The sequence below is a fragment of the Camelus dromedarius genome, chromosome 17, assembly GCF_036321535.1.
Source record: "Camelus dromedarius isolate mCamDro1 chromosome 17, mCamDro1.pat, whole genome shotgun sequence".
NCBI classification, from domain to species: Eukaryota; Metazoa; Chordata; class Mammalia; order Artiodactyla; family Camelidae; genus Camelus; species Camelus dromedarius.
Window position 1 is genome coordinate 40,091,702 of NC_087452.1, and position 18,741 is coordinate 40,110,442.

The 18,741-nt window shown below is 44.6% G+C and overlaps 1 protein-coding gene across 5 annotated transcripts; it reads right to left on the reverse strand.

Moving 5' to 3' along the window:
* Window positions 1–349: 349 nt before the first annotated feature.
* ZNF621 (zinc finger protein 621) lies at window positions 350–17,728 on the reverse strand. Of its 5 annotated transcripts, XM_064496696.1 has the most exons (6): window positions 17,610–17,728; window positions 17,174–17,207; window positions 12,285–12,370; window positions 6,751–6,877; window positions 6,068–6,172; window positions 350–4,784 (listed from the first exon to the last, which is right to left on the reverse strand). In XM_064496696.1, the coding sequence occupies exons 3-6, from the start codon at window positions 12,306–12,308 to the stop codon at window positions 3,724–3,726; spliced, it is 1,317 nt and encodes a 438-aa protein (XP_064352766.1). In that variant the 5' UTR covers window positions 12,309–12,370; window positions 17,174–17,207; window positions 17,610–17,728; the 3' UTR covers window positions 350–3,723. The 5 variants fall into 5 exon arrangements, with proteins under 5 accessions (XP_064352766.1, XP_064352765.1, XP_064352763.1 ...); XM_064496695.1 differs by lacking the exons at window positions 17,174–17,207; window positions 17,610–17,728 and adding an exon at window positions 13,062–13,160; XM_064496693.1 differs by lacking the exons at window positions 17,174–17,207; window positions 17,610–17,728 and adding an exon at window positions 12,960–13,160.
* Window positions 17,729–18,741: the final 1,013 nt, after the last annotated feature.

The window sequence follows — 18,741 nt, forward strand, 5'->3', positions numbered from 1 at the left end:
AGAATAAATGGTAGCTGCTCCTCTTGTTCTCCAGCCCCAGCAGCAGGAGCAGGAGGAAGCACCCCCTGGGGATTCTTCTGCATGGAAAGGTGTTGAAGTTTGTCTCTAAGAAGCAGCTATCACTTTAGAGTCCAGTCTGCTGATGTTTCCTGGAGGCCTCTGCCAGCTTGTTTCTCATTGTCTCCATAACGGACCTAGGTTTGGAGGGTAGGTAGAAAATCAAATGGAATGAGTACGCAGTCATTTAGGGGGGAAACATGTTGTAAAGAACATGGTCAATCAGTCACGGACAAGGCAGAAAACATTATGCCAAGGCTCATCCGACGACTTCCCAGAGCTTACAGCAGCATCTGGAATACTCTGGATGTGATATATAGCAGGGTGATTAAGAAAAGTGGCTTGCGATTTTTTTTTTTTTTTCGGTTTTGCTGCTGTCAATCATCAAGGAGCAAATATAACTTTTTCCTCTCCCAGGAGAGTAGCCAGATATCTCAGATACTAAAATCTGGGTTTTTCTCTCCCTGTGGGTGTAGTTAAAATGTGTTTGTGATTCTTTTGAAAAAAGGAAGTGCAAATCAGAATCACAGTCTAACATGAAAATAATATCTAAAAATAGGCATTTGCCGTTAAAAGTATACATTTTTTGAGGGAATTAACTAGACTGGGGAGAGGATGCAATGCAGGCTTTGTGACTTTCTGGTGGAGGAGGGGACTCTAGAGTGAAGACAGTTGTTCTCCCACGACTGGAAAGCAAAATGGGAGGGATGGGGACCAGAGTCATGCATATTCAGAGGGTCTGAGGTGGCAGGACTGCAGATGAGTTGTCCACTGGGACTGGGGAGGACTGAGCTGTAATCCTCCGCAGTGTGGCCATCTCTGGGGATGGTACCAGGTAATCATGTTTATGAAGTCATCCAGACTATTTTAACCAGGTTCCAGTTTGAGAAGAATAGGTCTACAGTCTGATCCCACCGGGGGTTTAAAAAAAACTGTATGAGTGTGTACGTGTATACACACACATACATACATATATTAAAATATCACACATACATACACACACACATAAACATATGCAAAAAGATCAGAAAAATATACATGCTAATTGTTCACAATAACATCTGGATGAAGAATTCAGGTGGCAGAGAGTACAATTTTCTGGGTTTTTTTTTTTTTTTTTTACTATATATTATTTTATGTTGATTGTATCTTTCAAAGGTATTTCAAAAGAAAAGAAGAGGGGTGGTGTGACCAGGCGTCCCCTCCTTTGGGACCCTCTGGGCTCCACCCCCTGCATCTTGTCTGGCTCCCCTCAGGCTCACGAAATGACTGCAGGAGCTCTAACACCACGTCCAGACATGGCGACACCTGAAGGCCCCCTGCTACGTGTCTCCTTCGTTAATGGTGAAAGATGTACTCCTTGAAACCCCTCACAAGCCCTCCCTGTGTGTCACTGGCCAGAATTACAGTGTCCTGTGGCGCCCCAGCTGATGAGAAACGGGTACGGGGGCTCAGCACGACTGACTCAGAAAGCTCGTCAGCTGATGCCTTTTCATTTTTAATCTCTTTACTGTCTTAGTGGGGTTTCAGGAGGGTGTGAACGCTAACGTACTCAACCACCTCCTCTACCAAACTTTGTCATTGTCATGTATCTTATTTCTGCTAAGTTTATTTGGGGTTGTTTTGGTCTTTTCGTTTGCTTATTTTTAGTTTTTGGTTAATTTTGTTTGTTTCCCACCACCAATAATACCATCTCCAATTTTCTCAGTTGCAAGACTTCAAATTTGTTTTCTAAAGAATGCATTCGAGATTGTAAACACCGCTCTGAGTACCACCTTTTGCCATATCCCCTTAGACCCTGCTACGACCCCGTTCTTACTGTCGTTCAGTCCTAAATCATCTGCAGCACCCATCCTGTGCTCTCCAAGGGCTATTTTGAAGTTTATGAACTTTATATAAGAAAAGGTTTTTCCTCATTCTTTCAGCCAACATGCAAATAAACAGCAAATTCAGCAAAAGGTAGCCAACGTCAACCCCCATGAACCTTCTGGCAGTGGAGACCTCAAGAACTCTTCACAGGCCACATCACATCTCTTTGCCCCCTTCTCGTTTTCCCTAGAGGCCTTATTTCACTTGATTCTCTCTCTTCTTCTAAACTGACACCACCCAAACTACTTTCAGAGGTCTCTCTCCTGAAGATCACTGAGAAACAGGCAAGCTCTTTATCAACGTATGCCCCCCGCCATTTTCGGCTCAAGGCACTTCTCTCCAAGTGTGGTCTACACTACAGGTCTGGGCATATCACAGGCATCACTACCGATGTCCAAAACCAGAATCTCTGGGACTTAGGCCAGAAAATAACTCTTTTTACACCAGGTTATTCAGACACGCGGGTAAGGTTTAATTTAAAGGTTTTTCTGTTAATTGCAATGGAGAAATATGTAGCTAGCAAAAGCAACTTTAAACAAAATGTATGGCCTCTTTTATCAACATGTAAGGATTTACTTTATATTAGTGCTAATACAGGCAGACCTAGGAGACATCGCAGGCTCAGTTCCAGACCACCACAATAAAGGAAACATAGCACAAAAGTGAGTCACACGTATTCTCTAGTTTCCCAGTGTGTATAAAAGTTATGTTCATACTATAGTCTATAAAGTGTGCTGAATAGCATTTTGTCTTAAAAAAAAGGTACATACTTTAATGTAAAAATATTTTATTGCTTAAAAATCCTAACCATTATCTGACAACGCAGTGTTGTCACAAACCTTTGATTTGTAAGGTCTGCCTGGCATGCAAAACTCAAGTTCTTTTCCCAGGAGTCACTTGACATGGCTCTTTGCATAGCTGTACAAGACCCTCATCATGGTCACGAGCCAAGAGCACGCCAAACTCCCACTTCACTAACCTACCACGTACACTTAACCACTGATCTGCTACACAGCCGTCTTCATTCCTAAGAAACAATTTTGGAGGCTTATTCAGATTTCCCCAAAATCTATTGCTCCTATTTCTTTAGAAATTTGCCAAATTCCTATTCATGCTATCTGGAGAAAATTAAACGCAGAAGCCAGTGCTTGCAAACAGGAAACCAGAATGCCCACTGAGAAAAATTCACATAACATAGACAACAAAGATGAATGCCTTGCCATATACTTACTTAGAAAACCAAAGTTAAAAGGAAACATCTAAATATCAAGAGCAAAACTAAAGATTAAAAAAAGAAAACTTCATGTTTAAGGACATGATCGCTAGCATATAAATAAATGACTGTTACCACTGCATACATTTTTTTTTACTGGTTCATTTCTAAAGTCTGTTGTTGGAAGGTTATTCCAATTCCCAGCCCTGACAGATCTAAAATGCCTCCTCTGTTTCACCCAGACTGCCACTCTTGAATCACAGGGGCCTGTTACAGGGATGTCCTCTCGCTCAACACCCCCTAATACACCACAGCGCCCTACCCGCACTTTCAACACCAGCACCCCCACGACACAGATACAGCCATCACCGTTCAAGCCTGAAAGGGACCAATACAAAGGTCAAGGATTTCCATTTTCTAGCCAAAAGAAAAAGAATATATTACATAAACACAGTCTTAAAATATATATAGATGACAATGGAGTTTGTGCTGAAACAGTAGTAACACACGTATGGTGAGCAAAAACTGTGACGCAAACTCAAATTCGGTTGAGGATCTGCTGCGTGTTAAGTGCAAGACAAAGCTCACGATGGGTGAGAAGAAGGGGTCAGGATGACTGGGGAAGGCTTCACAGTGGGAGCAAGACCCTGGAAGACTCGTACTATCTGGACGGGAGAAGGAGGTATTCCGGACGTGGGCAGCAGCATGAACACGGGCCCAGAGGCAGGAATGAGCACGGCGTGTGGGAAGGTCAGTGAAGGCACGGCCACAGCCGGAGCAGAGCGTGGGCCCTGTGGAGGCACCGGAGTCGGGGCCGAAGAGGGGCACTGGGGACTCGTCAGGGACGGCCTGAGAGCCTTGACGGGCCTCTTCTCCACAGGGTGCAGTTTCTGATGCTGAACGAAACTGCCGTACCACTTGAAGGCCTTCCCGCACACCTTACACTCGTAAGGCTTCTCCCCGGTGTGAACTCTCTGGTGCTGAATGGAGGCGATCTTCTGAGTGAACGCCTTGCCACACTCCTTACACTGGTAGGGTCTCTCCCCGGTGTGAATCCGCTGGTGGACGATAAACAGTGACCTACAACCAAAAGCTTTCCAACATTCCTTGCACTTATAGAGCTTCTCCCCGGTGTGCAGCCTCTGATGCTGCAGATACGCCGCGCTCCTGCGGAAGGCCTTGCCACACTCCTTACACTCGTAGGGCTTCTCCCCTGTGTGGATCCTCTGGTGCTGAGTCAAAGCTGTGTTGGAGCTCAAACCTTTGCCACACTCCTTGCATTCGTAGGGCCCTTCTCCAGCGTGATTCTTCTCGTGCACGATGCAGTCGTAGCTGGACTTGAATGCTTTGCCACACTCCTTACACTTGAAGGGCTTCTCCCCAGTGTGACTCATCTGGTGCCGAACGAGCTTGGAGTTATACCTGAAGATTTTCCCACATTCTTTACATTCGTAGAACTTCATTCCACCCCGAAGTATCAGATTGGGATTCAGACTGAAAGTCTGCCACGCTGCCTTGCTTTTAATATCAAAGTGCTGAGACACGTTTCTGAGAAGCCCTCCCATCGGCATTCTGTGAGACTTGGTCTCCTCGGGGGCTTCCTGCTTTACAGTTGGCTCTTCGGTCTTGATCCAGGACTCACCACCTGACCAAAGAAACCACAAGTGCTCCCTGTTACTGAACTGAAAGGAAAACAGGATCCAGTGGGCCTGATTTTCCCTGGTAGGATGTGGTTTTTTAAGTCCACCCAAGAGATGGCTACAAGTATCCATTAAGGAGGATGAGAGAGAAAAACAGTAACACACAAATGGAGAGGTAACGAGGTGACGACACTGCAAACAGACAAGGAAGTGCCTCCTATACGGAAGGCTGGGAACGAACCAGGGCAGGCGAAATGGGCGGAATGAGAACTGCAGGAATGGGAAGGAAAGGGGGCAGGAGGGGAAAAAGGGAAAACAGTGGGAGAGAAAAGAGGGATCAGCAGGAAATGGAAACAGGTTTTAAAAGAGAGAGGGAGACCCCAGAGGGAAGAAAAGCCAGGGGGAGCCACAGAGCAGCCCGGGCACCACGAGGACCAGCAGCCCAGAAACACAAACCAGGAAAACGAGGGATCCCAGTGCCCTACCTGGAAGCCAGGAAACCACCCCAAATCCTGAATTCTAAATAATGGCCTAAAGATTCTACTTTTAAATATCCCACATAATATTCTGGGATAAAAGATTATTTCTTTCAGGAAGTCAGCAGGAACACAAGTTGATCGGAGAGCTGTAGGCCACTGTAGTTTTACTGCTAAAGGGACCACTATTTACAAAATCACAGGATGTGTGAGAAGTGAGGCCTGGAAACTTTTTTCCCAAAAGTAAAGAAAAACCCAAGTAAATCAAAAGCTCCCAGGACTGGTAAGCAGTCTCAGGGAAATTTTAGGGTTGGGGTGTGTGTGCTGGGGGTAGGGGTGGATATTCTTGCCCTTTCCTCTACAGCTCATATAAAATAAATACAAGACTTATCAAGATTATGGCATGAGGAACTTTTAAATACTAGAAATGATTTAAACACTAAAAAGGCAAATAAAATCATAGTTATGGCACAAATAAATCAGTCTGACCCACAGAATCATATTTTCCTTGAAGTATGGCTGAAACCCTGCTTCTTTGCCATGAAAATTGGCATAACATAAAATACTTCCACTGGTATGTGAGAAAATGAGCAGTTTCAGAGGTAGTGGGTCAGATTTTCTGCAGGAGGACAGCTGTGTAAATGTGCCACCGCGTGAGCCCCGCACTCCCAGGGACTGGTCCTTCTGGGCTCAGGGCTGGACTTCAACAGAGGTCAGAGGGAAACTACAGGGAGTTTTTCCCTCTGCTGCAAAAGAAACATTTCTAGTCGACCAGGAAGGCAAAACCTGGAACCACTGGGTCCTCTACTCACCTGGACAGATGTCTCTCAAAACCTCTGCTTCCCAGGGATCTGGGCCCCACGGTGCTTCCTCTCTCTCCAGCTGGGAGATCAGAACAGGTTTGGGGAATGGAAATGCTACTCCATCAAGAAAAAGAAACAGACAAGTTGAGGGGAGACACCCAGAGCCGTTCTGGGGATCTCTCAGCCCACCCCTAACAGGCTAGTTGAGGAGGGGAGAAGTGGGCTGCCCGGGAGACCAACGAGCCACTCAGGGGTTCTGAGGAAGGGGTCTCAACTGCGCTCCCAGGTAAGGCCAGGGTGACAGTGATTCTCCTCGGGAAGAAACTGCAAGCTTGCGCTGACTCAGAAGAAAAGAAATCCCTTTGGGAAGGATGTTTGTACTAATATCCTGGGAGACTCCTCCACAAAGGAGAGGGCCCACATCCCACAACACTGGAAGGATGAAGAAACAGAGGGCTCCCAGGGGCACCTGCCAGAGTCCCTACCCTCAGGGTGAAGAACCACACTCTTCCCTGGGATGTAATAAAGTGCAATTCCAAAGCCAAAGGGAACCAGAGATTTTCCCTACCCAGCAACCCCACAGGCTGGTTGCAAACCCCTCTGGAGCCATCACACCTAAGGGCTACTAGAATCTCCAAAACATCCAAGGGAGGTGTCAAACTATCATAAAGGGCCACTGAGAGAGACCTTACCCAGGGAAGCCACGTTTGCGTAATTCTCCAGCATCACCTCCCTGTACAGGGCCCTTTGAGCAGGGGCCAGGCTGTCCCATTGGTTCTGGGTGAAGTACACAGCCACGTCCTCAAAGGCCACTGGCTCCTGAAACAACAGGTTCCTGCTCAAGCTCTGAGTGAGAGTCAGAGGTGGGCAGTCTGAGCTGCAGGGAAGAGATGGACCTGCCAGGGTCCACGACTCTGAGCCCCATGGAAGATCTGCTCTGTGCACAAGAGCACCCAGCACCACAGCAGGGTCAGCCCTCAGCTAGAGTTGCCACCTCCAAACACAGACTGCCAATGCTGTCCCATCTGCTCGGCTCGGGCTCCAACTGTCATCCCAGCCTCATAGCCTGGCATCTAGGGCTCTCCTGCCTGGGGACTACATCAACCCCTATGCTCCTGTCTCCACGCATCTGTCCCCCTAGCACCTGCTACCCTCACGTACTCCATCACCTGACACCTTATTTTCTGCATACCAACCACTGCAGGCAGCTGCCACGTGCCAGGTCTCCACCCATCCAAAGTACAGGTGCACGGCCGCATCTGTTCCCTGCCCCAAGCTGCTTCCTGGCCCTCCCCAACATCTTCCACTACCCACAGAGGAGCCACTCCTTAGAAATAGTCCCAGAATTTTACACATTTCTTTGTATACCTTTTTACCTTATCAGAAAGCTAGCTCTCTTGAAGAACCACCTGTCTTCAGAGAAGGCTGGCTGTGCGCTGTCCCTGGGCACAGGCACATCTCTCCATCTTGAGCTCCATCCCACCTGCCAAAGTGGGCCCCTCTCTGCCTCCTCTGGGGCCACCTCCATCCTCCCAAGACTGAAGGGAACTCATATTTGTGGATCAGCCCCTAGGTACCAGGCTCCTGCGTGGGTACTTTTAAATCTCATATTTTGTTCACTCTTTACAACATACATAGGAAGTAGGAGTTAGGACTCCCATTTTTTCAAAGGATGAAACAAAGGTTCAGAAAAATTACTTACCTTGCCCAAGATCACATAGCCAGGCAGTGACAGAGCTGGGATTTCAACCCAAATCTGTCAAACAGCAAACCTGGACTCTCCCCACACAGCAAGCTACCTCCCACGCTGGGCTCATGAATTTCTCCAAAAACATGGCTCACACACAAACCTCATCATCACATGGTGCTGCGCCATCTTCGGAAAACATCTTATCAAACTCCCAACTCCCTGAATCACCTGTCAATCCATCTTTACTGTGCTCCCTCCAGGCCACAAGGGCCCCTCCTCCATAGACTGAGGGATCAACTATTTCAAAACCGCACCCACCATCCCAGGAGCCATAGCCTCCACCTCTTCCATGAGATGCAAGTGTGGTTTCTAAGGGCATCCACAGGCTACCTTCTTTGCTTCTACAGACAGCAGAGCACAGACCAGGGAGAGCCTGAGTTCCCACTCTGGAAGGGGTTTCATGATTTCTGCACCTTCTTGCCTTAATGACCCATAGATGATTCCGTCTCCTTGGAGACTCTCACTACCCTATGCAGTCAGCCTTGTTCTTTTCACCCACTGAAAATGAAAATGCCAACCAGTGGGGGCTCAGCTAAGCCCCTAACTCTTGAGTATCCCATTCTCTCCTGGCAGCCCCTAAAGCAGCCTGTGCACTGGAGTCAGCACAGGGGACAGGGAGCAGGGAATGCTCTCACGATGTTCCCGGAGGACGCAGGGAAGAAACACACTCTAAGGATAAATTCTGGCAACGCAAACTGCTCCCAGCAGCTCTACTGGCACTACACTAAGGTCCTTAGGAGGGGATACTTTTCAAACAAGAACTAGGGAATTCAGTTCAAAATGAGACACTGAAAGAAAAGGAACAAATTTAGAGACTTCTCCAAGGGAGAGCTGACCCTTAAACTGGACAATGATAAGGTCCAAAGGGCGCCACCCCCACCCCCAAATAGTCTGAGCCAAGAATCCAAACACCAGACAGAACCATGACGTCTTATGAGTAATTCCTACTCCCACAAGACATTAAGGGCTTCTGAGGACAGCGACCACAGGCTCACAGGTGAACCAAAGCTCACCTCTGCTGGCAGTAAGTCAAACCTCACTCCCCAGCATCTCCAGAGCACTCTCACAACTTTCTCCTCCCAGTCTAGTACCAGCCATCTCTTCCTCCCCAAACTGCTCTTCCCATCTGCTATCAAATATCCCCAGGTTTCATGAGCCCCTCAAAATGTCTAGTATTAAAGGGGAACTTACTGTTTTAAGATAGGTTGTTGATAAATTTTTTTTCTCCTGTGGATGGTCCCTATGTGCCACACTTAATTTTTCTCCACAGTATTTTTCATCACCTGATAAATTACACTGTTTATTGTCTCTCTCCCACCACCAGGATGTAAGTCATGAGGTAAGGATTCTGTTCTGTTCATTACTGGATGATACTAGATGATTAATATGAATTTGCTGAAAGAACTAATTTCAAAAATGGTTTGACCACAAATAAAAAGTTTTAAACTTAGGAAGGTCAAAAACAACAGCAAATACCACCTTAACAGTGAAATGTCAGAGCACATCCATTAAGTTGACGACTGATGCTTTACCATGCACTGAGGTTCTACTTTCTGTGAAAGACTAGAAAAGGGGCATAAACACAGGAAAGGAAGAAACAAATATTTTTGCTTGCAGACAAAATAACTATCTGTCTAAAAAAATCCAAGAGGCAACAGAATAAACAAAAAAACATTTAAAACTGACAAAATAATTCCGTAAGTTAGCTAGATATGATATAAGTAAATTAAAATCATTTGTTTTCCTAAATACTGCTGTAAACAATTAGAAGACAGAATGGGACAAAGTAAGATTCCATTCATATGAAAATAGCTAAGAACAGACCTAATAAAAATTTGCAAGACCAAGATGAAGAAAACTGAATGTTTATTCAAATAAATAAAAGAACTGAATAAATTGGAACATACAGTGTTTGTGAATGGGAACAATCAAACTTGTAAACAAGTCAATTATCCCCAATTTTTTCTACGAAATCAATATCCACTCCCCCACCAAAAAAATCACCGAGATTTATGCAGGGGTAGGGGATCATTATAATCATCTGAAAAAAGTAAGTGTGAAAGACCAGCTGAGAAGGTTTTGAAGGAAAAATATTTTTGAAAGAAAAGATGGGGGGCATTGTAAACTGACTATATACTTCCATTAAAAAAAAAAAAAAAAAAGACGGGGGGAATTAAACCCTACCTTAAAAGGACAATACTTCAAGAAACTGAGAAGACAGTGAAGCCACAGATACAAAAAAATATTTTAAAAGACATATATCATAAAGGACTAGTATCCAAAATATACAAAGAACTCTTATAACTCAAGTATACGGACAACCCCATTACAAAATGGGCAAAAGACTGGAGCAGATACCTCACTAAAGAGGATATCCGGATGGCAAATAATTATATGTAAAGATGCTCTACATCATATGCCATCAGGGAAAAACAAATTAAAACAATGAGATTCCCACTACACACCTATTAGAAAGGCTAAAATCTGAAACACTGACAACACCAAACCCTGGCAAGGATGTGGAGCAACAGGAACTCACTGTTGGTGGGAATGCAAACTGGTACATCCACTTTGGAAGACAGTATAACAGTTTCTTCTAGCACTAGACATTCTGTTACTACATGATCCAGTAATCATGCTCTTTGCTATCTTCCCAATGAGTTGAAAACTTTTGACCATACAAAAATCTGCACAAGGATGTTTAGAGCAGCTATTCATAATTGCCAAAACTTGGAAGCAACCAAAATGTCCTTCAGTAGGTGAATGGCTGAACTGTACTACAATGAGTCAATGGAAAGAAACAAACTATCAAACCCATGAAAAGTCACTGAGGAATCTTAAACGAGTATTACTAAGTAAGTGAAACCGACCTGAAAAGGCTACTACACACTATGATTTTCAACTGTATGCATTCTGGAAAAGACAGAAAGATCAAGGGTTGCCAGGAAGGGAAGGCAGAGCACAAAAGATTTTGAGAGTCAGTGAAAATACTCTGTATGCTACTATGCTAATACATACATATCATTATACATTTGTAATCCACAGATTACAAGGGTGAACCCTAACGCAAGGTATGGACCTTGGGTGACTATGATGTGTCAACACAGGTTCATCAGTTGTAACTACCATACCACTCTAGTGAGAGATGTTGATAATGGGGAGGCTATGCATGTGTGGGGCCAGGAAGCACATGGGGTTTCTGTGGTTTTTGCTCAGTTTTGTTGTGAACCTAAAACTTCTCTAAAGTCTATTTTAAAAAGTGGGCGTGGGCAATACTTAATCTCTTACCTGGACTGGATTAAGTTCCTAATTGACTCACACTCTTCTGTAACCAACTCACCACTATGAGTTGAAAACCTTTCTAATATATAATTCTAACCTTTCACCTCCCCTGCTTAATCTCCTTTAGCATCCTCCTACTGAACCTAGAACAGAAACCAAAGTCTTCACAGTGACCTACAAGACATGTGCCTACCTGGCCCACCTCACACTGAACTACTTCCTCTGACCTCTCCCTGTTCCCAGAATACCCACAGCTTTCTCCCCAGGTCAGGGCCTCTGTATATGCTATCCTCTCTGGAAAGTTCTTCCCCTCTCTCTCCAGTAGTTCTCAAGACTGTTTTTACCTCACCCTTGAGGTCTCAACCTCCTGTGACCTCAAAGAGGGCTTCCCTGACCACTACCTTCAAAGGTGGCTTCCTTGGGGCTTCTCAAATTTGAGAAGGTGCATAAGAATCACCTAGAGAGCTTGCTACAACAGATTCTTGACCCCACTTACCCTCCTCCCCAGTCTGAATCTGGATTTAGGCTGGGGCCCAACAATGTGCAATTCTAATGAGCTCCCAGGTGCTGCTGCCACCCAACCGTGGATCACACTTTTGAGAAGCACTGTACTTCAGCAACATGTAATTGCAGTATTAACTTACTTGTTTACAGACTGCCTATTTTGGGAAAAGTACCTTTCATGAGAAAAGGGAACTTGTCTGCATTATTCAGTACTATGCAGCTAGCCTTTAGAAAGCACATGTGGCAAGAACAATGCTGGTCTCTCTGGGATACATCTATTTGTAGGGCAATCTCTTCAGTGAAAAAATTCTCTGACCTCAGCAGGCAAGTTTTTCTTTTTATAATCCCATACTCACAGTTTATCCCTCCCCTCTTCCCTTTCCCCTTTGGCAAGTTTGTTTTCTATGCCTGTTCAGACAACTTTTATTTGTAGAACATGATCTGGATTTCCACATTCAGGGAGAATTTCTTGGCTTTTACCCTTTTCCCACTTAAACCTATACATCTGAATGCACCTCTCTTCACACAAAAACCTCTTTATTTCCTCCATCACGTATTTACAACCATAGCCCTGCAGATGGACTCAAGGCAGAAACCACAGTCTGGCCAAGTTAGGCCTTCTTGGTCCTTTCCTGATTACCTGATAGCTAATGTGATTTTTTTTAAAGACTGAAAGGAAGCTCAGCTCACCTGAGGCCAAGTGGTTTGGAGCATGGCTGATGTCCCCTGGCTCCAGGCACTGTCTTCTGGGTTTGGAAAAGCAAGAACCTTAAAAGCTAAGAGAATAAGAGCCATGAGTGCGATAGTCCCTGTCCTGCGTCACCCACAGCTGCCTGCAGCCTTCCCATTCTCATTTCCAGCACTGACAAGAGACACTGTCAGGCCCCCTCTGGCTGATCACCCCAACCTCCTCATGAACTGCTCTGCCTGGTCCTCGGGACAATCCTCCACCTGCCTGTTCTGCCCAAGAGCGTTCCTGCGCGCATTCACGCCGAGCGGACCGAGGGACCCAAGGTGAATCCTGTCCCTGCAGAGCTGGGGCTGAACAAACCTAAAAATCTAAATTAAAAAAAAAAAAAACCCGCTTCTGGGGACCGTTACATTGAACCCCAAAAAGGTGCCTATGGAGAGGACAGACAGGGGTGGCTGGATTTGGATTAAGAGGAAGCTACTCAGTGTTCCAGTGGGTGATGGTGACAGGAGACCCGACCAGGATCTCCACCCAAGGAAGCAGGAGACCCCAGACAGCAGAAGCGTCAGTCCCGGGCGCGGGAGGCTGTAGGGCCCAGCTCTTTAGGACAAACAAGAGGATCACGCCTCGGTGGGAAAGGGCTGGACTAGGGCTGTAGAAGGCCCCGCAGCCACCTCGGGAGAGCTCCGGGTCAGAGAGAGGCGAGTTCAGGGCGGGGTGCTGATGAGCCGCCAAGGGAAGCGAGGAAGCCGGCACCAGGCCAGCCTGGCACGTACAACTCGCCGGAACCCATCCGCTTCGCTTCCGAATCCAGAGAAGCGGGTCCCTAAAAGCCGCTGCGGAAGCGAGCGCATGCACCGACTGCCCCTCTAGGCCGCCCGGAGGCCGCCCATCTCGGTGGTCCCCGCCGCGCGGCCCCACGTGACCTAAGGAGGCGGGGTTTCGGGCGGGCTCCTGCCGCGTGGCCACTCGCCGCGTGGCCACTGGCCGGCGCCCCGGGTGCCTCCGCCCCTGTGCTCCAACCCTCAGCGGACTCTGGCTGGGGTTTCGCGGCACTGATGCAGCTTCACTCTACTCAGACCTCGGCCTCTTAACGGACTGCCCCATCGGCTGTCACCTGGAGCCTGGGCTGTGCAAGTAGGGGGAGAGTGGTCCCTGCTGTGCCATCTCTTAAACAAGCCAGAGATCTTGGGTCCTAGGCTGAGCAGCCCTTAGGAAAACCATGGTTTCCATCTGCCTTTTTAAAGCCCTCTCCCTTCCTAGGACCTAGACGTGTATGGGACCTTTTAGGGCAGATTCCCTTAACAACCAAAATAATAGTGACTAAGGTTGGTAGGCATCCAATGTATACGAGACACGTCCTATATGAAATGATTTCGTCCTGTATTGACTTTGGCTGGACGCCCTAAATGTCCTGTGTTTAGCTTTTTACAATAAATTACAAAAATTCTGTAGTTTACAGCTATTTTTCCGCCTAATAACTGGCACTTAAATAACTTAAATTTCAACACTGACTTAAAAACAAAATCATAACTCCACAAATAAAGATATGGTTAATCCCTTACAGTCTCTCCTGCAGGTTTGGCTGAGGGAAGAAAAAGGGGGGGGGGGGCGAGAATTAAAAATTAAAAGTACTGATTTTTAGATTAAAGAAAGGAAAAGACTGTTAATTTGACCAAGGTCCCAAGTCACAAACAAGTAACTGCCCTTAGTTTACCTAACTTCAGGTCAACACACATGCTCTGAAAATCAGCCAATGAGTGACATTCTCACTTTGGTGACCCCTCCTTAACTATGCTGCAGAAAATTATCAAACCAATGGCAGCCTCAAGCTTCAGAACATGAGCCAATCAGTGAAAAACACCCTTGAAAGTCAGCCAATCAGTGACAGTCCTACCCACTGGACAACAACCAATTAGCAAGTTCCTCACTACAGTGATGATGCTTCTGAAAAGCAATGGGTCAACAGTAGCCTTACTCCCGCCCGTGACCACTTCTTGCCAATGTGGCTGCCAACGTGAACAGACTTTTTTCCTTTGACCACTGTGATAGGTCTGCTGAACACAGTTCCAGACACAGGGCTCCTACTCACCAAGCACTCCAGAGCTAAAAAAGGGAATTGGCCTCTCACTGCTAGAAGATAAAAGAACCCTGGATATCTGAATATGACTATCCCAGAAGTTTGTTACTCCTTTCATACGAATTGGACTTAGTTATTGACCAACTAGAGTATAAAGAAGTTTTAACCATAAAGAGTATATTGGGTTACTACAACATTAGATACTACATTAGATACATTACAGATCACCCCAAAACTTTGCGGCTGAAAACAATACACATTGATTGTCTCTCAAATTCTCTGTAGATTAGAAACTCAAGAGTGGCTTGGCTGGATGGGACTAGCTTGGGATCTCTCGTGAGGATACAATCAGGTATCACCTGGGGCCGCACTCATCTGAAAGCTGGACTGAGGCTGGATGATCTGCTTCCCTCATAGCTCACTCACATGGCTGGCAAGTTGGTACTGGTTATTGGTGTGAAACCTCAATCCCTTCCCACATGGGTATCTGCACATGCCTAAGTGTCCTCACCACATGGTGACAGACTACTACCCAAGGTAAGCAATCCAAGAGGCTGAGGATAATTGCAATGTCATTTATGACCTAGCTTTGGAAGTCATGTCCCATCACTGTCTCAACATACTATCATCACAGGCCAGTCATGATTCAGTGTTGAGCAAAAGGCACGAGGGCATGAATGCCGGGTTGAGAATCACTAAGGACCACTGTGGAGGCTGCCTGACACAGAGATTTTACCTATCACAGAAATGGTTCATTTTATAAAACCTGTACTATTTTTATGGTAAAGTTTATGCAAATCAATTGTTTTAAATAGAATTAAATTTCCAGGAATAATAGCATGATGAGTACTTATATGTGCATACTGCCCCCTCTCTAAACCTATCAGAATGAACCCCTATGATGAGACTACAGAGACAGGCACATGTGTACAGATGCAATACACATATGCACATGTACACCACAAGCTCTGTAAAACATATCATCAGCCAGTTATTACAATTAGGACTAATCTGAAGGGAAACAAAACTGGACATGCAATTTCCCTTTGGTATCATGGTGCAGGGAGAAGAAATCAGGAAGCTTTGATAGGCCCAAATAAAACCCCCAAACTGGGAGGATGACTGACATCAGGGGGAGCTGGAGAAGAAAACTGGGAGCATGCTACCAGGGGCCCATTCTTTCCCCAAACAGTCTCAGCAGAGGGACAGGGTTCAGGCGGTGCTGACCCAGAGGCAGCTAGATGACAAGGTGAACCAAGAGAGAGAGATGAGAGACTTGGGCCTTTGCAGCTGTTAGGGAGTCTGTTCAAGTTTCAGCAAAATTCAAGTCTGGAGCTAGATGTCCTTCACCTGGCCAATGCCAGAGACTGGCTCTCCTTAAAAGACACCCCACCCCTAGCCACTAGCCAGTACAAAAGGACAATAAAAAGAAAGAAAATGCATGCAGAACTGGAAAGGAAGAAGTAAAATTGTTATTTGTGAAGATGATTCTCAAGGTCAGAAAATCCTATGGAATCTATGAAATGTTACTAGAACTAATAAGTGAGTTGTGCAAGGTTGCAGGATACAAGGTCAAAATACAAAAATCAATTATATTTCTACATACCAATAGTTAAGATTGGAAATTTATTATTTATAATAGCATCAAAAATATGAAATACACATACATCTGAGAAAATGTGTGAAAGACCTATACTGTAAAAGTTATAAAACATTGCCCAGAGAAATTAATAAAAAACCTAAATAAGAGGAGATATTTACCATGTTCATGAGTTGAAAGACTATATATACTTAAGATGCCAGTTATACTAAAATTAATCTATAGGTTCAATACAATTTCATTCAAAATCCCGGGATATACTTTGTAGAAATTGACAAACTGATTCTAAAATTCATATGGAAATGCAAAGGACCTGGAATGGCCAAAATAACTTTGGCAAAAAGCAAAGTAGGAGGACTAACACTGTATAATTTCAACACTTCGAAAACTACCATAATTAATGCAGGGTGTTAACGGCATCAAGATGGACAATAGATAGATCAATGGAACAAAATAGAATCTAGAATCAGACCCACACATATATGAACAACGGTGCTGCAGTAGGTTACCTGTTTTAAAAAAGGAGGGAGAGAGAGAGGGAGGAAGAAACTTAGACCCATACCTCACACCCTATACAAAGTTTAGTTCAAAATGGATGACAGAACAGAACTAAATGTAAAATCTAAAACTATAATACTTCTAGAAGGAAAAATAGGAAAAAAAGCTTTTGTAAACTTGGGTGAGGCAAAGATTTCTTAAATATGACACTAAAAGCATAATCCACAGAAGAACAAAATGATACATTAGACCTCATCAATTTTAAAATCTTCTGCGCTTCAAAAAAATATCATTAAGAGAATGAAAAGACAAAACACAGGCTGGGAGAAAATGTTTGGGAATCACATACCTAAAAAAGGACTTGCATCTATAATAAAGACCTCTCAGAGATCAATAAAAAGAAAACCCAGTAAAAACATAGGCAAAAGATATAAACAGAGACTTTACCAAAGAAGACACAGTGGAAGGCAAGTAAGCACATGAAAATATGCTCAACATCATTAGTCATTAGGGAAAGCAAATTAAAATCTTAATGAGATAGTGTTAGGCACTTACTATAATAGCTAAAATTTAAAACACTGACAATCTTTTTGAGTGTAGACGAAGATATATTAGAAGTGGAACTTTCACACAATGCTGGTACGAATGCAGAGTGACAACTTCTTTGTAGAACAGTTTGAAGATACTGAAAAAGTTAAATATACACCTACCTTATAACTCAGCCATTCCACTCCTGGTGTTTACCTAAGAGAAACAGAAGCACACATCCTTACAAAGAGTTGAACCCAAATGCTCATAGAAGCTTTATTTGCAATAACCCAAAACCGGACATAGCCTAAATGCCCATCAAGAGGTGAATGGACAAACAGATGGTGGTATAGCCATAGTAGACTATGACTCTGCAATAGAGAGGAACAAACCAGTGATGTATGCGACATGGGTGAATCTCAAAACAATTCTGCTGAGTAAGACACCAGACCAAAGAGAAGAGTAAGTACAGTGTGACAGCATGTGTATAAAATCCTAGGAAAGGAAAGCTAAACCAAAGTGACAGAGGCAGATCAGTAGTTGCCTGGAAAGAGCCAGGAGAGAGGGATTACCAAGGGGCATAAACAAAGTTTTGGGGGTTATGGCTGTGTTTCTTACCTCAATTGTGGTGACTGTTTCACTGGTATATACGTGATAACTCAAAACTCATCATCAATGACATGATGATAATACGAAACACTTCTGTTTATTATGCTCCAGTCGCTGTTCTAAGCACTTCTATATGTATTAATGCAGTTGATCCTCAACACAAACCTATGAGGTAGATGGTCCTCCCTATTTTACAGAAAAGGAAATTAGTGCAGAGTTTCCATAACTTAACCAAGGTCACATGTCTGGGTTCATCCCAAAGTCAGCCTGGCTCTGAATGACTAACCACTACCTTCTGCTTCCTGCAGTGGGCGAAGTCAAGCTGCTTTATACGTGGATGCCGCAACAGAACACACTTACTTCTTCCCTTGTATCCACAGGTAACAGAAAATAATAGTGCCTTCTTTCACCATCATGAGAAATAACTAGATGAAGTTACAAGGAAATCTTTGCTGATGTGAGGTCACTTGGAACAGTAATGAAATGAACAAACTTAAGACAAACAGGCCCTTGCATCTGACTCAAAGGGTACAATACAGACATCCCAGCTTTTGCAAAGGCACAGACTGCAATTGAGTATGAAGAGTCACTGCAGAGCCAGAAGTAGTGAGGGTGGGCCCTGCATCTGAGGGAGGTCTCTGAAAGTCTGCACCCTATTAAGAATGTCCTCCAAGATGCAGATGGCTCCACATGGACACGGCCCCTTTGCTTTTGAGTTTAGGACACTTACAATGTTCAGATTGTAATATAGAATCCATATATCTGTCTTTTTTCCCTCCCAGTTTACCCTTTGTTTAGTGTTGCACATCTGAGAAAGGATGTATGGGAGATAAAGTTTTAAGATCTACAAGGTCTGAAATGCCTTCATTCTACACTCACACTTGAGAGTATAAAATTCTGGTGGAAATCATTTTCCCTCAGAATTTTGAAGGCATACACCATTGTCGTCTAACATGCAATGTTGCTGTTGAGAAACCCAATGCCATTCTTGCTCCTGATCTTTTGTTTTCTCTCTCTAGAAACGTTTTAGCATCTCCTCTTTAAACCTGATGTTTTGATCATTCACAGTGATGTTCTTTGATGGAGGTTCCCCCTAGTCCAGCTTGCTGGGCACTTGGTGTATCCTTTCAATCTGGAAACT